This window comes from Saccopteryx bilineata, chromosome 1 (genome assembly GCF_036850765.1).
Source record: "Saccopteryx bilineata isolate mSacBil1 chromosome 1, mSacBil1_pri_phased_curated, whole genome shotgun sequence".
In the NCBI taxonomy this organism is placed as follows: Eukaryota; Metazoa; Chordata; class Mammalia; order Chiroptera; family Emballonuridae; genus Saccopteryx; species Saccopteryx bilineata.
In genome coordinates this window covers 326,412,858-326,431,550 of record NC_089490.1, presented here as the reverse complement: position 1 = coordinate 326,431,550, position 18,693 = coordinate 326,412,858, and the positions used below count along the sequence as shown (strand labels likewise).

Sequence of the window (18,693 nt, the reverse complement as noted above, 5' to 3'; positions counted from 1 at the left end):
CAGCATGCATTGGTAGTAGATAATTTCAAAGATAATGACCCAGCTCAGGGCAGAACAGTGTGCAGAGAATGTTTCCATTGAGTAAAATAATGAATATACACACACACTTATCCAAATAAATAGGTAGAACACCCCTGGAAGGATACACTAAAATCCAAGAGCTGTGGCTCTCTCTGGAGAGGAGACTGGGTGCCTGGGGTGGAGGAAAACTTTACCTTATCTCTAGACCCTTCTGAACAGTTGGAATATTTTAGGGAGTTTGTGAGTTCCTTAAAGAATAAAAACAGCGCGACCTTAAAAAGAAACGCATGCCAACATTGGGTCTGAAAACATTAGTAATTCACATTTACACAACTGACAAAGTCCTTAAAAAACATTATCTGGACCTGTGAAGCAGGCAGGAGAATTGGGTTAAGAAGAGACTATGCTTTTTGCTTCACAGGTAGTTGCTTATTTGATCACTGAGAAAACGATAACCAATTTATTATAAAGAACACAGCTCAGGAACAGCCAAATAGAAGAGCTGACAGGGCAAGCAAGGAAACTGAGAGGCATGCAAGTGCCCAAGTCCTCGCCAGGTAGAAACTCAGAGCTGAGACCGAACTCCACTCGGTTTTCACTGCTCCACAGTTGCCTTCAATAAGATAAGGCACTTTGCCAAGAGGTGAAGTTTTTCACTTATTTTGTATTTCCCAAATGAGCACGCTGCTTCTTGCTGGTAGAGATGTGGGAGATTGATGGGTTAAGAAGCGAGAACCTGAGCCGGGCTCTCCAGTACAGTAGGCCCACGTAGCTGTTGAGCACTTGACATTGGCTAGTCCACACTCAGATGTGCTCTGAGAGTAAAATACACACCAGATTTTAAAGGCTTCGTGCTTAGTATGTCAGAATGTAAAACAGCTCATTAATACTCTTTACGTTGGTTATGTGTTGAAATTATAATATATTGGATATATTGGGTTAAACAAAATGTATTATTAAAAAAGAAACAGGTGGAATTAATGTAGCCACTAGAAAATTTTAAATTACAAAAGTGCCTTGCACTATATTACTATCGGATAACACCGGTTTAGACTTCCACTGCTCCACACTTTTGCAAAAAAAAAAAAAATCTTGTTTCCTTGAGGTTATATTATTCTCTCCCCTTCCATCAGTGTGAGCACTCTGTCCCCCAGTTCCAGCATCCCCAGGACCAATTCATCCAGCACCCTCTCCTATGAGAACATTCTCCCACCATCTACCTCAGCCTCCAGTAAAGCAGCCTGCTCTGATCACAGCCTCCTCCCCACCCTCTCTTACTGTTCCACCTCTCCCTGTGGCCCTCCATCCTTCCACCAGCTCCCTCTGCTGTTCCCAGTCCTCACTGCCCTCCCCATCCAGCCTTGGCTCCACGTCCACCATGTCTTAAGCAGTCCTGCCAATTATTTAATCTCCGTTGGCCTCTGTCATTTCATCAAGTTTGCCTGGCAAAATCCTAGCCCCGGATCAGCCACTCTTTGCTTCCTCTCTGCCCAAACCTGAGCAGCCAACACTGCAGAGGAAGGGCCCATGGCAGACACTCTCCAGAACAAAGCCTATTGTTTCCAGCACACCTTCAAGATCACCAAATTCAAGAGGGCCCTCTATACTGCCAGTCCCATTATGTTTTCCTCATAAATTTACTCCCCCCGCGCCCACAGTTACTAAGACAAGATCCCTCCCATCTCTTTTTCACCTACAACAAATTCCTCCTCATTCTCAGTAGACGACCTTCTCCTTCTGGGACACTGCGGACCTACCTCACCTGCTTGAAACACGCTTGTGACTTCTGCGTCACCACACTCCCCTGGGATTCTCGGTAGAGCGGACGATCAGCAGGCTTCGTGGGAGGTCAGCTCTACCTTCTCCCCTTGCCCTGGTGGGCAGAAGGTGGCTGAGGAGGGCAAGGCGCTGGCTGGGAAGCCCTGGGAGCCACCCCATGCACACTCTGTGGGACCAAAAGACCCAGGTTCGCCTGACCAGGAGGTGGCGCAGTGGATAGAGCGTCAGACTGTGATGCAGAGGACCCAGGTTTGAGACCCTGAGGTCACCAGCTTGAGCATGGGCTCATCTGGTTTGAGCAAAGCTCACCAGCTTGGACCCAGGGTCGCTGGCTCGAGCAAGGGGTTACTCGGTCTGCTGAAGGCCCACAGTGAAGGCACATATGAGAAAGCAATCAATGAACGACTAAGGTGTCGCAACGAAAAACTGATGATTGGTGCTTCTTATCTCTCTTCGTTCCTGTCTGTCTGTCCCTATCTGACTCTCTGTCTCTGTAAAAAAAAAAAAAAAAAAAAAAAAAGACCCAAGTTCTATTTTGGCTGCACACACCCTAGTGGGGTGATTACACAAATCCCTTCACCTCTCTGGCCCACCGTTTCCTCATTTGCAATTAGGGATGATGGCTTGGCTGTCCGTGATTCAGTAAAAACACAAACCAAAAACTGCGAGTTAAGAGACTGTCAGGAGCACTTCCAAGGGGCAGAGGACTCCCTTCCCCGATTTCTCACCCAGAAGAAGCCCCGGTTCCAGGCTATGAGATTTAAATCTCATCTCATTCCATTCAGTGAGCATTTGGGAGCGGAAGCGAAGGGGACTCACATTTGGGGGCACCAACTTGGTGTCATCTGCCCCGCATGGGAGTCCATTATTAGTTAATTTGGCGCCCGACCAGCTCAGCCCAGTCTTCTCACAGGGCCCCTGAAGAGTGGGCCTTTTGAACCAAGGAACGGGTTAGCTGAGTCATTTCATCTGCCCTCTCCAACCTCTCCAGTGCTATGACAGTAGTTCTCAATATTTAGCTGCAGCAGAATCACCTGGAGCCTTTGTTAAAACAATTGCTGGGCCTCAGCCTTAGTTTCTAATTCAGCAGGCCTGGGATGAGGCCCCAGAGTTTGTATTTCTTTTTTTTTTTTGTTTTTTTTTTTTTGCATTTTTCTGAAGCTGGAAACAGGGAGAGACAGTCAGACAGACTCCCGCATGCGCCCGACCGGGATCCACCCGGCACGCCCACCAGGGGGCGACGCTCTGCCCATCCTGGGCGTCGCCATGTTGCGACCAGAGCCACTCTAGCGCCTGAGGCAGAGGCCACAGAGCCATCCCCAGCGCCCAGGCCATCCTTGCTCCAATGGAGCCTTGGCTGCGGGAGGGGAAGAGAGAGACAGAGAGGAAGGCGCGGCGGAGGGGTGGAGAAGCAAATGGGCGCTTCTCCTATGTGCCCTGGCCGGGAATCGAACCCGGGTCCTCCGCATGCTAGGCCGACGCTCTATCGCTGAGCCAACCGGCCAGGGCCGAGTTTGTATTTCTGACAACGTATGCTGCCGACAGTCCCAGGACCACGCTTTTTGCACCTCAGTGGTAATGATTCTGCAAGACCTTCAGGCGAAGCGGACACTGAGGTGCTCCCAGCCTCCCTTCTTTCCTTCTCCAACACTGCTAACCCACTCTGCCAAGCAGGAGCCAGCGACTGCTGCAGAACTTATCTGAGAGGCGGGAAGACTTGGGGCACCCAGTCACTGCCAGGATGAGGGTCAGTGGGTGAACAGGATGGAGCCAGTGTGTGGACGACGGATGCATCCACGGACCCTGGAGTCAGACAGGCTTGTGGTCAGAATCTAGGTCAGCCGTTAACAGCTGTGTGACCTGGGATAAATAGTGGCTTTCAGTCTCAGTTACTCTGTCTATGAAATGAGTATGGTAAGTCCTTACCTAATGCCAGTGACAGGCTCTTGGAAGCTGTGATTTTAAGTGAAATGATGTACAAGGAAACCAATTTTATCATAGGCTAATTGCAATACACAAGAGTTAAATTCCTAGAGCATATTTCTGGTCACAAAAACGTTACCAAACTTCTAAATAAAGACGCAAAACTCTTCTAATATTGAAAAATTGAAATAAATAGGAACTATGCATACGTTTTAAAAGATTAATAAAAAACACCTCAGGTAATACTTTCCCAGTCTACTGATTTCAGTTTAGGGTCACAGGCGGCAGAATAAAGTTTAAGTGATAGGACAGTACATGTAAGTAGCTTATCAGTTTCTAACCCTTGGTGTTCACTCTGTAAATGTTAGCTACCTTGAGGAGGGTTCTCTGAAGAAGCAGCGAGCTGCTTGCTGAGATAGTGCCATCCCATTCCCAGGGGTATGCCAGCAGCAGCTGAAATTGTACCAGTGACTGAAGCAGATCTGAGCTGGATGGTTGGGTGGTGGAGGCTGGTTCTTCCAACCCAAATCATTTAAGGAGAGAACTGGAATGAGCACTTTAAAAATCTGTGATTCCTTTATGTAAGTGTGGCAAGAGACTGGGCAACCGGAGATTCTTCCCTGCGGAATTCCTTCTGGAATCTTTTTACCGTAAGCAAGAGCCAGTCACCCTTGCTGGAAAGCTGAACTCTTCTGAATGGCCACAGGCTGTCGGCAAGTCACTGCTGTGTTTCTATTCTGATGCCAAGGAGGCCGCAGGCACGTGGTGGAGACCACTGCCTGGCCCTGCACAGCGTGGCGGGGGGGGGGGGGGCTGCTGAGTGTGCCTTCTGCAGAGCTGGGCTGCAGGACTTACGGTCAGCCTGGGCCAGTGGCCAGCCTGGGAAACTGGAAGGTTGGAGCCTCCTCAACACCTCTGCAAGAACATGTGTGGAACAGGAGGACAAAGGAAGAAATGCAGTAGCATGGCCTCCCAACAATTCTGGGAGGACTTTACAGGGTGCCTGAAGGCACTTGGAAGGGAGGTGTAGAGTGATCAAAAGATGATTCAGGCACACACATGACTGGGTACCACAGTCAGAGTGCAGAGCTCCTCCTTCAAAGACGGAGACTCAAGAGCCAATTCCTTTTCATTCTGTAGGTCTCAGTTTAAATGTCACTTCTCCCAAGATGGGTCTCTCAGCACCCAACTCTGTGTTACCATAGTTCAGTGTTTTTCAACCAGTGTACCATGGCACACTAGTGTGCCGTGAGACATGGTCAGGTGTGCCGTGGGGAAATTAAACATGGGTCCCCAAACTACAGCCCGCCACCAGCCGTCTCCATCTGAACATAAACATTCCCCTCACAATCCCTCCAGCTATCAGTGACAGGAAGAGTAGAGGCACAGGGAATGCTCACTGACCAATCACCTTCTAGGATTCATCCCGACCACTAGCGATGAACCAATAGCAGGCCACCTCTCATCCACACCCAGGAAGGTCCCCGCTCGGGCTGCCATGCACTTGTCATTGTGTGGCCGGGGCGAGTAGTTGAAGCTGCTCTCCTCCCCATGGTCCCGATTTCTAATCCTGGTCAGGACTGGAGGTAAATGTTGCCACCACTAGATGAAGCCTCAGCCTCAGCTGGTTATGTTTATCCTGATGGTGTATATAGATATTTGACCTTTTTCTTTTTAAAAGAGGCCCCCGCAGAGGGTGATGTACAATGCATCACAATGTTATCTATATTGTATATGGCCTCCTGAAGGGTCAACTTCTTAAAGAGCTCAAATCTCTATATACACCATCAAAACAGACAGAACCAAGACCCCTGCACCCAGCTGACCATGGGATTTGAACCCACAACCTCAGGGAGAACTCTAGTATTTATCAGAATCCTTACCTAGAAAGCAAACTTCTCAATCTGACAGTAGAGATGCTTTGAGGACTTATGATGTTACACAAGTACCCAACATTTTCTAAAATTGATTTTGTCCAGTCTCTATATATAGAGAGTATTTGCCAAATTGATTTGAACCCACAACCTTGATGAAAGCTCCAGTATTTATTAGCGGGACTGTATATATGAGGGGATACATGGGACTGTATATAAGGTTACATGGGACTGTAAATATGAGGTTACATGGGACTGTATATGAGGGGATATTACGTGGGACTGTATTTATAAGGGGATGTTACGTGGGACTGTATTTATAAGGGGATGTTATGTGGGACTGTATATATGAGGGATGTTACATGGGACTGTATATATGAGGGAGTTATCCTTTTTTATTTAACTTTTTTAAAATAAATGTAATTTATTTAAACTTTAAATAAATTCTAACAGCTAGAGTGTCATTTTGTGTCATTTTGGTAGGTGGTGTGCCCCAGGATTTTGTAAATGTAAAAAATGTGCCGTGGCTCAAAAAAGGTTGAAAATCACTGCCATAGCTCCCTGTTCCTCTCTATCAACACGCTTATCCCAGCCTGTTGTAATTCCTCTTGACTGACAGTTCATCCTCCCAGATCAACTGTTAGCTATGAACATAGGGGCAGGTCCACCTTGTTCTCTATTGCATTGCTAGGGCCTAGCAAACTGTCAGGCACCGTGGGTTTTCCATAAACATGTGTCAAATGAATGAATATCTTTACGCAAGTCCCTCCACCTCTCAGAGCCTCAGTTTCCTTCTCTATAAAATGGGGACTAATCGCACCTATTTGCAGGATGACTGCGGAATGAATGAAAAGCTGCTGTTATAGTTTCTGGCACAAAGTGGATGCTCAGTAAACAGTCACAGCTATTGCTGTCTTGTGCAGGCATACCTCGGAGATATTGTGGATGAGATTCCCAACCACAGCAACAAAGCTACTGTGACAATAAAGCCAGTCATAATCTTTTGGCTGGTGGAGGGTCTTGCCTTTGATTTGTAAAAATCACAACATCTGTGAAGCACAATAAAGTAAAGCACAATAAAACGAAGCCTGCCTGTCATCGTTCTGAACAATTACAAAAACTCAGGAATATTGGCTTTTCTTCTCTTCAGTTGGCTGGAGGCTATGATTAGTGACCTCTCCAAATACACATCTGGCTCTGTCTCTCTTGGCTCTGAAAGACCTCAACTATCTGGTTTCAACTTTTTTTTCCACCTCTACCTCCCAAGACTCCTCACAATCTCCCAATTCTAGTTGTACCCACTATGGGCCACTTCCCACTGGACCTTTGTCTCTACCTCAGCTCAGATCACTCCCTCCTCATTCTCGGGTTTCTGCACACCCCTGAAGGCCCCTCTTAAATGTCCCCTCCTCTGCCAGGCCCCGCTAGCCTCCCACAGCACAGTTCATAGCCTGCCTGGCACCTGTGTTAGATGAGCAACTGCCCACTTTTCCTGCTGGAAGGAGCAGGCAAGTGCACTATCATGCGCTTAGGTCTGAATCGCCAGCCTCCAGCAATGTGTGGCATGACAGATGGCTCATTCAAACTGAGGCTGTCAAGTGGAACTGACTGTCTACCTGAGATAAAGAAACAAGTTCTGCTTTAAGATCCTTAAAATCCCAAGGCTTGGTCAATGCTGGGAGGAAGAGCCAGGCTGGTGTTCTGCTTCTGGGTATGGGCTTCCAAAAGATGTGATGCTGTCCCGAAGTGAACCCAGGACAGGGATAATACATTTGTACACAAGGGCAAATAGAGGACACTCATGTTGGGTCCCCGGCCAGGCCTGGTGCCGAGGGACCCACATTTCCCTCCCGATCCTTTGGCACTATTATCAGAGTCTATCAGAGGAACTCTTCTCATACTTTCACCTGTGATCCAAGACCTTTCCAAGCTCCGTTCTCTTAACTGTTTGATGATGTCTCCGAGTGAATATGGGGAAACTGGCAGGAGTTGAAGAATCTGGTATTACTCAAGAACTGTCACCCCTCTACTGGCCCAAAAGGAGAGAGGTGGCCATGTTGTGTCTCTACTCAGTATTCCCTGCTGCTCAGGATTGTCTCCTTCCCTGCTCATCTGGCTGCCTCCTGCTTTGCTTTCAAGGCTTCTTCTTCAAGAGATTTCTTCCCAACTCTGAACTGAGTGAGCTAAGTGCCTTTCTCAGTGGTCCCGGATATCTGATCTCAGGTCACCCGGTTCTGATCTGACTTCCCCTCTGTGCCATGTGATCACCCATTGCAGGGACAGTGTTGAGTATCTCTGGCTCCTGCCCTGGTGTCCCTCACACAGTAGGTGCTCAGGAACTATTTATGGAACCAAACCAAACTTTGAAGCAAAGCAGCCTTGTCTGTCTCCTGATCTAAGCCTGGTGGGAAGATATCTATAGGTGTGTTAAGATAAAACCACAAAGAAGACATAGGTGAGGCTCTACGACACACAGTGGTGGTATTCTGAGAACGGGTAGGGTGGGCTGGTGGAAATGTCCTCACTTCCTGACAGACTGTTTCCATAGGACGAGCCTAGTAGAGGGGCACAGACACGGCCCAGTCCAGAAGCTCTCCGCTTGTGGCCACACATTAGACTCACCAGAGGAGCTTAAATGTGAATGTAACAAAAGCAGCTGGGTCTGGCCCTGGAGATAGTGATTTAACTGCCTTGGGTAACTCGTGGGCATATGTGGGTCTTATGAGCCCCCTATCAGGGGTCTCCAAACTTTTTACACAGGGGGCCAGTTCACTGTCCGTCAGACCATTGGAGGGCTGCCAAATACAGTGGTCCTCTCACTGACCACCAATGAAAGAGGTGCCCCTTCCAGAAGTGCAGTGGGGGCTGGATAAACGGCCTCAGGGGGCCGCATTGTGACCCGCAGGCCGTAGTTTGGGGACGCCTGCCCTAGGTGGACCTAGTGTGCAGCCTTGTCTGAGAAACACTAAGTTAGCCCACCCTCCTTGTCCTGTGTGCTCAGAGAAGGGAGGTGTTTTCATCTACAGGGCTTACTGCCAGCACTGGCACTGGGACCGGTCCCCAGGCCCTTCCCTTCTGCTGGCTGGGGGTTCACAAGGAAGCCCCAGAGCAGCTGGGCTCCTCTGGGGTCAGCACAGTACACACCCGAGCTGCCCCCTGGCGTGCACCTCAGCAGGGGGCAAGACCAGCATGCATCTTGGACCCCATGTGAGCAAGGAACGACCTGTGCTCTCTTTTAAGATGCAGTGTGTCAATTCTCCTTTGCCCACAGGGCTGACCAGTGCCTTTCCAGCCCAGCAAACCAGTTATGGCAGAAAATTATTTTCCAACCTTGAACCTGGCTCTTGTGCCTCTCTCCTACTCCCATTTCTGCTGCATAGATAAATAAGTTCCTACCCCAAGCCCACTTTTCAGGAAACAGCCCTGTGCAGGCAGACCAGGGCCTCAGTGCACTGGACTAAGGAGGTGTGGCGTCAATAGGTATGAGCCAAATCCCAGGACGCGCCTGCTGAGGCAGCACCCCGCTTCCTCGTCTTTTGCTTAGCGCGCCCAGCTCGGCCAGGTCTCGCGATGAGCAGTGCGCCTGTTTTTCTCCACCTTGTCCTGCTGCATGCACTACTCATGTCCTCACCTTCCTGGTGAAGCTGTTCCTACTCCCCTGGTAGGATGCTTCCTGGTGAATGGCAAAAGCTATACACATCCTTTCAGGAGAGGCTCAACTTCAGTCCAGGCTGGCAGAGATTACAGCAAAGCTATTGACTTGTACACACATCCTGACTTCAGACTTATTAAAGAAAAAAAAAAATTAAAGCCTTCCAGTGGATGAAAGGTCCTGGGGATAATACAAAAAAGAGGATCTCCTGACTGCAGCCCCTTCTTGGAAGACCAGGGAGCATATCAGAACTCCCTTGGAAACCAGGAATGAAGAACTTTGTGTGACTTTCAGCCACCGCTCCCTTAATAGTTTCAGTGGAATTTACCAGGCGTTTTTTGTACGCTCGCCCCATGGGAGGTGTGCGGGCAGGGGCGCCCGTGAGCCTGGACGTGGCCCCAGCCTTCCACATCCTCCACAGATGTGCGCATTAGTAGCACTGCACTCATCATCCTGTATGTGGGGTCTGCTCTCCCCCAAGCGAGGGCTAGAACTTAAAGCTTAAATGCTATCCCGAGGAGGCGGGTTAAGTAAAAACTAGCACATTTATATGACGGCACAGGTATAGAGGTTGAGGGGAATGAGCAAGATCTCTGCTGATCAATGTGGATGGAGCTAATAAGAATTAATGTAAAAACTAAGTTGTTGAATAACTAGTACAGCATGATTGCATTATTTAAAAACATACCCTCCAAACAGTTTTTCCGTGGGAACATCTGTATGTACACAGATCATTGCCTATAAACCTGCAGTTCAGTGCAGACAGAGACCACGTGTCAGCTGTCTGTTTCATCTGGGGCAGCGCAGAGCTTGGAGCACAGTAGGTGCTCAGTACGCATGTGCCACGTGGGTGGCAGCACTGGATGACACTGGGGCTTTGTCCTGGAGCAATGGATCTGGGGTCTTCCCAGGGCCCTCAAGGGAGTTAGTTCTTCCTACACTGGCTCTCCCTCCCCTTCCTACCCATTCTACCCCCAGCTAAGCCCAGAACCTGCAGCTCCCAGCCTGTGCCCCCTTCCCCCAGACCCAGACTGAGCCCCACTCTGTACCTCTGCTTCTTGGGCACTGGGCTGGGAGTGACTCTGTGGGGTCAGCTCCCCCAGCTCTCACCCCAGCGTGGTAAAGTGGGGATGTTAAAGGACACTTGTGTGTGTATTCATGTGTGAATGCCCGTGTGTGTGTGTGCAGGCTCCTTTGCAGAAGCTGGTGTTGGAACACAGGAAACAAGCTGGCTAGGTCCTAAGTCATTAACTAAACTTTCCTACTTCGGTCTGTGATCACCTGCTTCCAAGTGAGAGGAAGCACCAGCCACTCATGGCCCTGGTGGCTAACTCACCTTATTGACAGCTGAGAAAGGAAATGAACCAGGGTCCTAGAAAGGCACTCACCTTAGCCTGCTGCAGGAGGCCTGCCAGCGCTCTGAGGGGACATGCCTTTCAACCACTGTCTTAGTTAGCTCAGGCTGCTGTAACAAAGGAGCAAAGACTGGGGGCCTGAACAAGACATTTATTTCTCACAGTTCTGGAGGCTGGGAAGTCCAAGAATTAAGGTGCCAACAGGCTCAGTTCTTAGTGAGGGCTCTCTTCCTAGCTTGCAGACAGCTGCCTTCCTGCTGTGTCATCACATGGTGGAGGGGGCAGGCTCTGGCACCTCCCTCTTTTTTTTAAATCTATTTTTTTCACCACTCAGACTGCGTCCTCTCCCTCTTACTCTACCTCCCTCTTTTTATAAGGGCACTAATCCTTTCATGGAAGTCTCACCCCTGTGACATCATCTAAACCTAATCACCTGCCAAAGGCTCCACCACCAAATACCATTACATCCTGCGGTCAGGGCTTCAACATATGGATTTCAGGGGGACACAAACATTCAGTACATAACAGTTCCATTTATAGAGAAAAGGCCTCAACTGCAGGGTGACTGTGTGCTCGTGTTTGTGAAGTTCTGTACTTTAACAGAACTTCAGTGTAAGTGATGAACACCAGACGTTCTGGGTGGCAGCTTTCGACAGAGGCTGAAAAGGCAGAAGGTGGAGGGAGCTGCTGAAAGGGACCCACCTCTACATGGTCAAGGCTGGCCCTGAAGCACGGGCCTCATCCGGGCAGGTGCACCTCCACTCAGTGTTTTTAAGGAGTCGAGCCTGGGTAGCACTGGGTAAGTAAGTGCCAGGGACCCAGAGCTGGAAATGAGTGCCTGCTTGCCTGGAGCTACAGCTGCGTGCAGGAATCAGCTATCTCTTGGAGAATTGCAAAACTTTTACCTGTCCTGCAGGTTTTGCACATGCTTCCCCTTTGTCTAAGACACCCTATGTTCTTTCTGCCCCATCCCCTGGTTGCTCCTGTCCATCCATCAGGTCTGGAGAGGTGCGGCTCCCTTTGAGAGGGCTTGCCCTGGTTCCCCTAGTCTGGTTTTGAGTCTCTAGGGCTTCCAGAACGTCAGCACCCCCTGCCTCTCAGGGCTCGCCACCACAAGCTGGCTCTCCTGGCCACTGGTCTGAGGACAAGACGGTGAACCATGCTATCTCCAGTAGCCACCATGGCCTGCTTCCTGCAGGCAGACGCCCTGCATGAGTGAGTGAATACATGAATTACACACCGTGGTGAATGGCAGGCCCTTGAAAGTCAGGGATCTCTGTACAGATGTTGCCTGAGACTGGTGGTTGGAAACATGTGCGTAGGTTGAAAAACAATGGAAAAGGTCACTGCAAAGCCAAACACCTCCCACCTGATGGACTCATGGTGACTATTTCTTGCCCCACAGAGAGCTAGATGTATATGCCCATGCCAGTCTTTCTGGGTTTCTGAGGATTGCAGCCAAAGCTGGGCACTAGCCAGAGGCATAAAGGTCAAAAGTGCTCCATTGCCCAGGTTCGAATCCAAGCTGGTGACTTCGTGCAAATAACAACTTCTCTGAGCCTCCGTTTCCTTACTTTTAAACAGAGATTTTTAAAAAACCCTTATTTCTTAGGGTTGCCCAGAGGATTAACCAATAGAAGTCTTGTAAAGTTTGACGGATGAATACAGAGGGGCTTAACAGGTGCTTGCTCTAACTACACGCCCTCCCCCTACCATGGCCCAGCACTGGTCACTCTTTAAACCTCAGTTGACTAATCTGTAAGATGTAAATGATAGTAACGATAATGGTTAAATGAGGAAGTAAGACGGCGTTATAGTCTGTTTCTCGGGGAGTTGGTGGGACTGTGAGCCGCATTCACCTTCATCGGGAGAAAGATTTTAGTGCGGACCCTACGACACTCCGCGCAGTGCAGAGCGGCGAGCACCGCCCAACCCAAGCCCCAGAACGCCTTTTCAAGAGTCTCTGCGGGCTCCTGAGTGGTGGGGAGACCTACCGAGCATGCTAGTGACCGAGAGGATGCGGGTGGGAGGAGTGTCCCCAACGAAAGTGGGCGGGGCCCGTGCACCCTTGAGGTCTTGGACACCTCAGGTGCAGTCTAGTTATTCCAGGAAAAAGAAATGAAATATTGATATATTACGAAGGCGGCGGCCCCCGACCGGGAGCGGTGATCTCCCGGACGGCTTCCGGCTCTGCGACAGCCGGGCGGTGGGGCGGGGCGCTCCCCCAGAGGTGGCCCAGGAGCCGGCCCGGGAGGCTCCGCTTTGTCCCCGGGAGGCTGCGGGTCCCTGGCCCGCGGAGGCTGCGGGTGGGCGAGCGCTGGCGGCCGGGCAGCCACGACCCCGGGACCCTCCCCCGCCCCGCCCATGCTTACTCTGCAGACTGCAGGCTGCGGCCAGGCAGAGGGCGAGCAGCCCCAAGGAGAAAACGCGGTGCTCCCTTCTCCGGCGCGGTAGGAGCCTCATGGGCGAACCCGGGGCGCACGCCGGGCATGGGCTCCCCGCGGCGCGGCCCGGCCCAGCTGTGCGCGGTCGCCGCCGCCGCCGCCCGCCTGCCTCCTCTCTCCTCCTCCTCTTCCTCCTCCTCCGGCTCCTGCAGGTCCCCAGGGCCAGATGCAGATGAGTTGGTTGTACTCTCGTTGAACCAGTTCCGGGGGAGGGGGGCGCAGAAAGGGAGAGAGAGAGAAAGAGAGAGAGAGAGAGAACGGGAAGCACTGGGAATGCACACACTTAGAGGTAAACAATGACAAATAAGGAGCAGTCTCCTTCCGTTCACACCCAGTTTACTGGTATTGATTCAAGATTCCGCTGGATGCTGGGTGGCAGGAGGGAGGGAAAGTACTAGCTGTTGCCTGAGGACCAAGCAGGACCATTTAATGCTCTGTGGGAAGGGAGAAGGCTTTTAGGAAAGTGAAATGGCACCCGGAGGGGAGAGGAGTGAGAAGGGGCACGGTGAGGGGAACAATGGAGCCACAGACTGGCTGCCCTGGGTGGGGCCATCGAATAGTAATGATACTCCTCCACCCATCCCTCATCCATCCATCTATCCACCAGCCATCTAATCATCTGTCCATTTATCGACCACCCATCATTCATTTATCCATCTATCCATCTAACCATCCAGAAGTATTCACTGAGAGCCTCATTTGCAGGGGGCCTGACACAAGGTAGCTAGTTAGAGACCATTGGTGGACTGAAGCACTATGCTAAGGGCTGGGGATACAACTATGAACAAGACGGATATGGTCACCTCTTTAGAAATCCTAGCAAATGGTGGGGGCTGGAAAACTGGGCAGATGCTATACAGTGCATGAATCACTTTGATAAGGGAGGCCGGGATGCTATGGGGATTCAGAGCAAGAGTACTTCCCCCTGGAGGAGGAAAAGGAGCACAGCATGGGAGAGGAATTAGTATATGTCCCAGCTAGTCATGAAATTATCATTATTGTCATGAAATTCTTTTCCAGTATGTTAAAACTAGATTTCCTGGTTTCCCTTATGGGGGTGGGGGTTGCAGTGTGATCCAATGCTGGCCAGTGATTTTTTTTATTTTTTATTTTGTGTATGTGTGTGTATTTTTCAGAAGTGAGAATCAGGGACACAGAGAGACAGACTCCTGCATGCACCCGACCGGGATTCACCTGGCATGCCCACTAGGGGGTGATGCTCTGCCCATTTGGGGCATTGCTCAGTTGCAACTGGAGCCATTCTAGTGCCTGAGGTGAGGCCACAGAGCCATCCTCAGCGCCTGGGTCAACTTTGCTCCAATGGAGCCTTGGCTGTAGGAGGGGAAGAGAGAGACAGAGAAAGAAGAGGGGGAAGGATGGAGAAGCAGATGGGTGCTTCTCCTGTGTGCCCTGGCTGGGAATTGAACACAGGACTTCCACACACTGGGCCAACGCTCTACCACTGTGCCCGCCAGCTAGGGCCCTGGCCAGTGATGTTTAAGGGAAGTCTTTTTGGGGTGTTTCTGGGTAAGTTCCACTTTCCTGAAAAAAGTGACAAATACATCTAGAGTTGCCCCTCCCCTTTCTTCCTGCATTGAAGACAATCATAATGTTTAGATCTGTGCTCCTGTCTTGCATACAGGAAGTTACAGGGATGAGGATAGAAGCCATCGTGCCAAGTAAGATGGTAGAACAGAAATATGGAAAGATAGAGGCCCATGGTTGTGCAGCCCACTTTCTTGTCTCCATCTTCTGGTTCCTAGGGTACTCCTCACCAATTCTGTGTATTCTCAGTGAGGCTGACAGTAATGGTACCCTGCCGACTGTCCCAAGATAGATTTGTGAGACAGCCTGACCAATCAGAGTATATTCTTCACCAGCTAAAATGTTTCGTTTAAGGGCCAATTGACAGGGTCCTCGGAGTCTTCTCTGGGGATTACATGTGGCCATTTTGGGACTGCTAAAATCAGAGAAGATGTGGACCAGCTTACCTGTCACATAGAGAGGCCCTAAATTAAGAATGAAGCCAAGATGATACAAACTGAGCTGGGAACTGAGAGGAGAGATAGAGCCCTAATGACATTGTTTGAGATTCTACACACTCACCTCTGCCAGTTATGAACAAATACTTATCTTGTTTTGTCTCAGAAAATTTAAGTTGGATTTCTCTGAAATAAATTTGAAAAAATCCTAATTAATACAAGTGGTCTTCCTGACATTTTTCTGTTTCCTTTATTCCATGTTAAGGGGACTCAGGAATCACTTGTATCAGTTTGTTTATTCATCAGACTTTTATTAAATCTGCCCTTGTACCAGTTCCTGCAGCTCCAGTGATGAATCACTCATGGCTCCTAGTCCTAGGAAGCTCACAAACTAGTGGAGACAGAATGATCCAAACTGAGAGGCATGACCTGTGGTGGCATAGCAGATAAAGTGTCGACCTGGAACACTGAGGTTGCCAGTTCAAAACCCTGGGCTTCCTGGTCAAGGCACATATGGAAGTTGATGTCTCCTGCTCCTCTTCCTGTTCTCTCTCTCTCTTTCTTCCTACTCTCTAAAAATGAATAAAAAAAAAAATCTTCAAATTGAGAAAGGCCTTCAGGTATACGGGATCTTCCTGCTAGGCCAAGGTGAAAGGAAATGGCTGTTTTGTTCACTGTCGTGTGTCTGGTACTGCTTAGTAACTACAGGTATTTGTTAAATGAATATGTGAACAAGAAAAACTGAGTCGGAGAGATATAAGAGAAAATGAAGAACTTCAGGAGATAAAGAGCTGATAAAGGCTAGCTAGAGTGACTCAGTGATGCTCTGAGTCCTTATCCTGCTTCTGTCCCCTACCAGCTCTCTGGTCATGAAGAAGTGACATCAACTCTCTGGACCTCTGAGGCAGTTGGAATGTATCAGAAATGGTTAGCCCTGTCTGACATTAGAAAAAAAGCACCATGCTTTGGCCTCACTCCAGGTCAATTTAATCAGTTTTTCAAGGGGGAGTGGTGGCATTAGGATTTTTCAAAAGCTCTCTAAGTGATTCTCATGTGCAGCCATGATGGAAAACCACTGCTTGAGATTAGCTAAAAACTTCTCACGGTCACGCCAGTGGCATTTAGATCTGAATTTATCAGATCCTTTTTTTAGAGTAGGGTTCCCTAGAGAGGAGAATTTACATTTTCGGTTTCCTTCCTTCCCTTCCTTTCCTCCCTTCCTTCCTTCCTTCCTTCCTTCCTTCCTTCCTTCCTTCCTTCCTTCTTTCCTTCCCTCCCTCCCTCTCTCCCTCCCTCCCTCCCTCCTTCCCTTCTCCCTCCCTCTCTCCCTCTCTCCTTTCCTACTTCCTTTCCTCCCTCCCTCACTTTCCTCACTCCCTTCATTTCTTTCTCTTTCAACAGGTATTAAGTACCTACAAGATCCGAGGCATGGCACTAGTCTGGTCGAAGCAGAGGGGAACGTGGGAAAAAGACTAGAAGAGTAGACAGGCTGAGATATGAAGGATCTATACACTGAATACTGAAGATGCTTGCTTTTGCTAAAAGCGTGTAATTCCAGAGTCACACTTGTTCTGAAATGTGTGCTCCTCCTCTGCAGTGTTTAGCACAAACTATAGCCCTCGCGTATTTGCTAACTCTTCTTGCTGTAATCAACTACTCTGGAAAAAAATACCCACCCATATATATATATTTTTATGAACTTAGGAGCTATTCTTCACTTCCAAGAGAAGCAAATAATGTGTGTTTATAGTGTCCTGGCTTTATGAAAGGCATACGTCGTCATACAGTTCTCATTTTTGAGGACAGTCCTAAGTTTAAATATGCTACTCAATTGTCCTTTTAAGTCCATATGAATCTGTGAGACCATATATCCTGGTGTTTGGTTCTGCAACATTCGTCACATCTTTCAGATGACATTTAGTAGTATTTTTCTGTGGATTATGTAATTATGGATGATTTAAAAAAATAAACATAATTTACATACAAGAGAATACACAGATTCTAAGTGTCCAGTTCAATAACTTTTGTAAATGTATACATCAGTGTGACTGCCATCCAGAATAATAGCACATTTCTATCACCTGAGAATGTTACTTCATGTGAGTCTCCCTCTGCTCTTGTCGCCCTGCCAGCCCTGCAGGGCCACCATTCTCATTTGTATCACATTATATTCATTTTAATGATGAAGATGGAGACAGAGGACAAAGCAAGAAGAGGAAGGCCTTCTGTTTCAGTGTCTCACAAAGATGCAACTAAGGTCAACGAGGGCAATTTGTCTATTTTTGAATTTCAAATAAGTAGAATCATATTCTTTTGTGTTTGGCTTCTTTCACTCAATATAATGTTTTAGAGATTCATCAATATATTGTTTCTATTTATTGTTGAGTAGTGTGAAATTATGGTTCTTTATCAATTTTCTTATTGATGGTTATTTTAGTATTTCCCGGGTTTTGGCTATTATGAATAAAGCTATGAGTATTCATGGTTTGTCTTTGCATGATGATAGGTTTTCACTTCTGTTGGGTATAATAACAAAGAATGGAATTGCAGGGTCATTGGGCAGATGTGAATTGAACTTTATGAGAAAAGGATAGTTTTCAAAGTATTTGTAACATGTTACACTCCTACCAGCAGTGTTTGAAAGGTTCAGTGGCTTCTACATCCTTGCCAACATTTGGTCAAGTGAAATGTTTCACCAGTCACTTGGTAAGTGTGAAGTGGTCCCTTATAGTGTTTTATTTTGGGGGAAAAACCCTCCTCGCTTGTCTGATAGATAATTTCAAATACCTTCCCAGACTCCTCTGATTTCTCCCCTCTGTGCCCTGTGTTCTGTTAGAACTGGACTTTTCTTGGGCCCTGAACCCCCGGCGCTTTCTTGACTCTGTGATGGCTGCAGGATTGAGGAGTTAGGAGTGGAGACAAGAGAAATAGAGAGACAGTGTAGGAAAGGAGGTAGGTACCAATAAAGGAGGAGAGGACAATGAGAAAGCAGGAAAAGTGATAAAGAAAGAGAGAAAGAAGAGGCATGTGTAGGGAGAAGGACAAAAAGTCAAGTGGGGACAAGGAAGGGACGGGAAGATGGAGACAGCGGACAAAGCAAGAAGAGGAAGGCCAGGGAGAGAAGCCAGATCCTTCCCATGATACCCAGCCAGCCAGCAGCGTTGGGATGGTCCGAGACTGGAGAGAAATACGTTTGCCATGAGCTCTGTCTCTGCTCTTGGTAGGCTGATGTACAAGAAGCAGAAGTGAGTTGTGCTGAGAACATCCCTCATTAATATCACAGACCCCAGCCAGCCCTAATGGCCCTTGAGCTCCACAGGCTACAAAGAGACTAAAGGGCTAACATGTTGGTTGGGCAGGTGCCAGGCTGTGCTTACAGGGATAGCACTTCTGTGGGCCAATCGAGGGCCTGATGCCAGGCCAGAGCCTAGAGACTGCTGAGTCACCTGGAGAATAAGGAGTAGTTTATTTGGGATGATGGAAACACAGTGGATCTCCTAGGCCTGACCAAGGTGACAAGCAGGCCCTACGAGGGACTGAGAGAAGCCCCAGATGGCAGCTGTGTTATTTGACAAAGGGTCAGTCATTTGGGTTCATTTGTTCAGTCGATACACAATGAACCTTGCCTGGATCCCATCTGTCCTCAAAAAGCTCAGGAGGGGG

General features: G+C 48.7%; 1 protein-coding gene across 1 annotated transcript in view; it reads right to left on the bottom strand.

Annotated features, from left to right (window-relative positions):
• The window catches only part of VSTM5 (V-set and transmembrane domain containing 5), a 28,570-nt gene extending 15,238 nt beyond the window's left edge, over nucleotides 1-13,332 (bottom strand). The window contains exon 1 of the mRNA XM_066253681.1: nucleotides 12,977-13,332. Coding sequence (XP_066109778.1) covers nucleotides 12,977-13,067 — 91 coding nt within the window. The 5' untranslated portion in view covers nucleotides 13,068-13,332. The remainder of the gene's footprint in view (nucleotides 1-12,976) is intronic.
• Nucleotides 13,333-18,693: the final 5,361 nt, after the last annotated feature.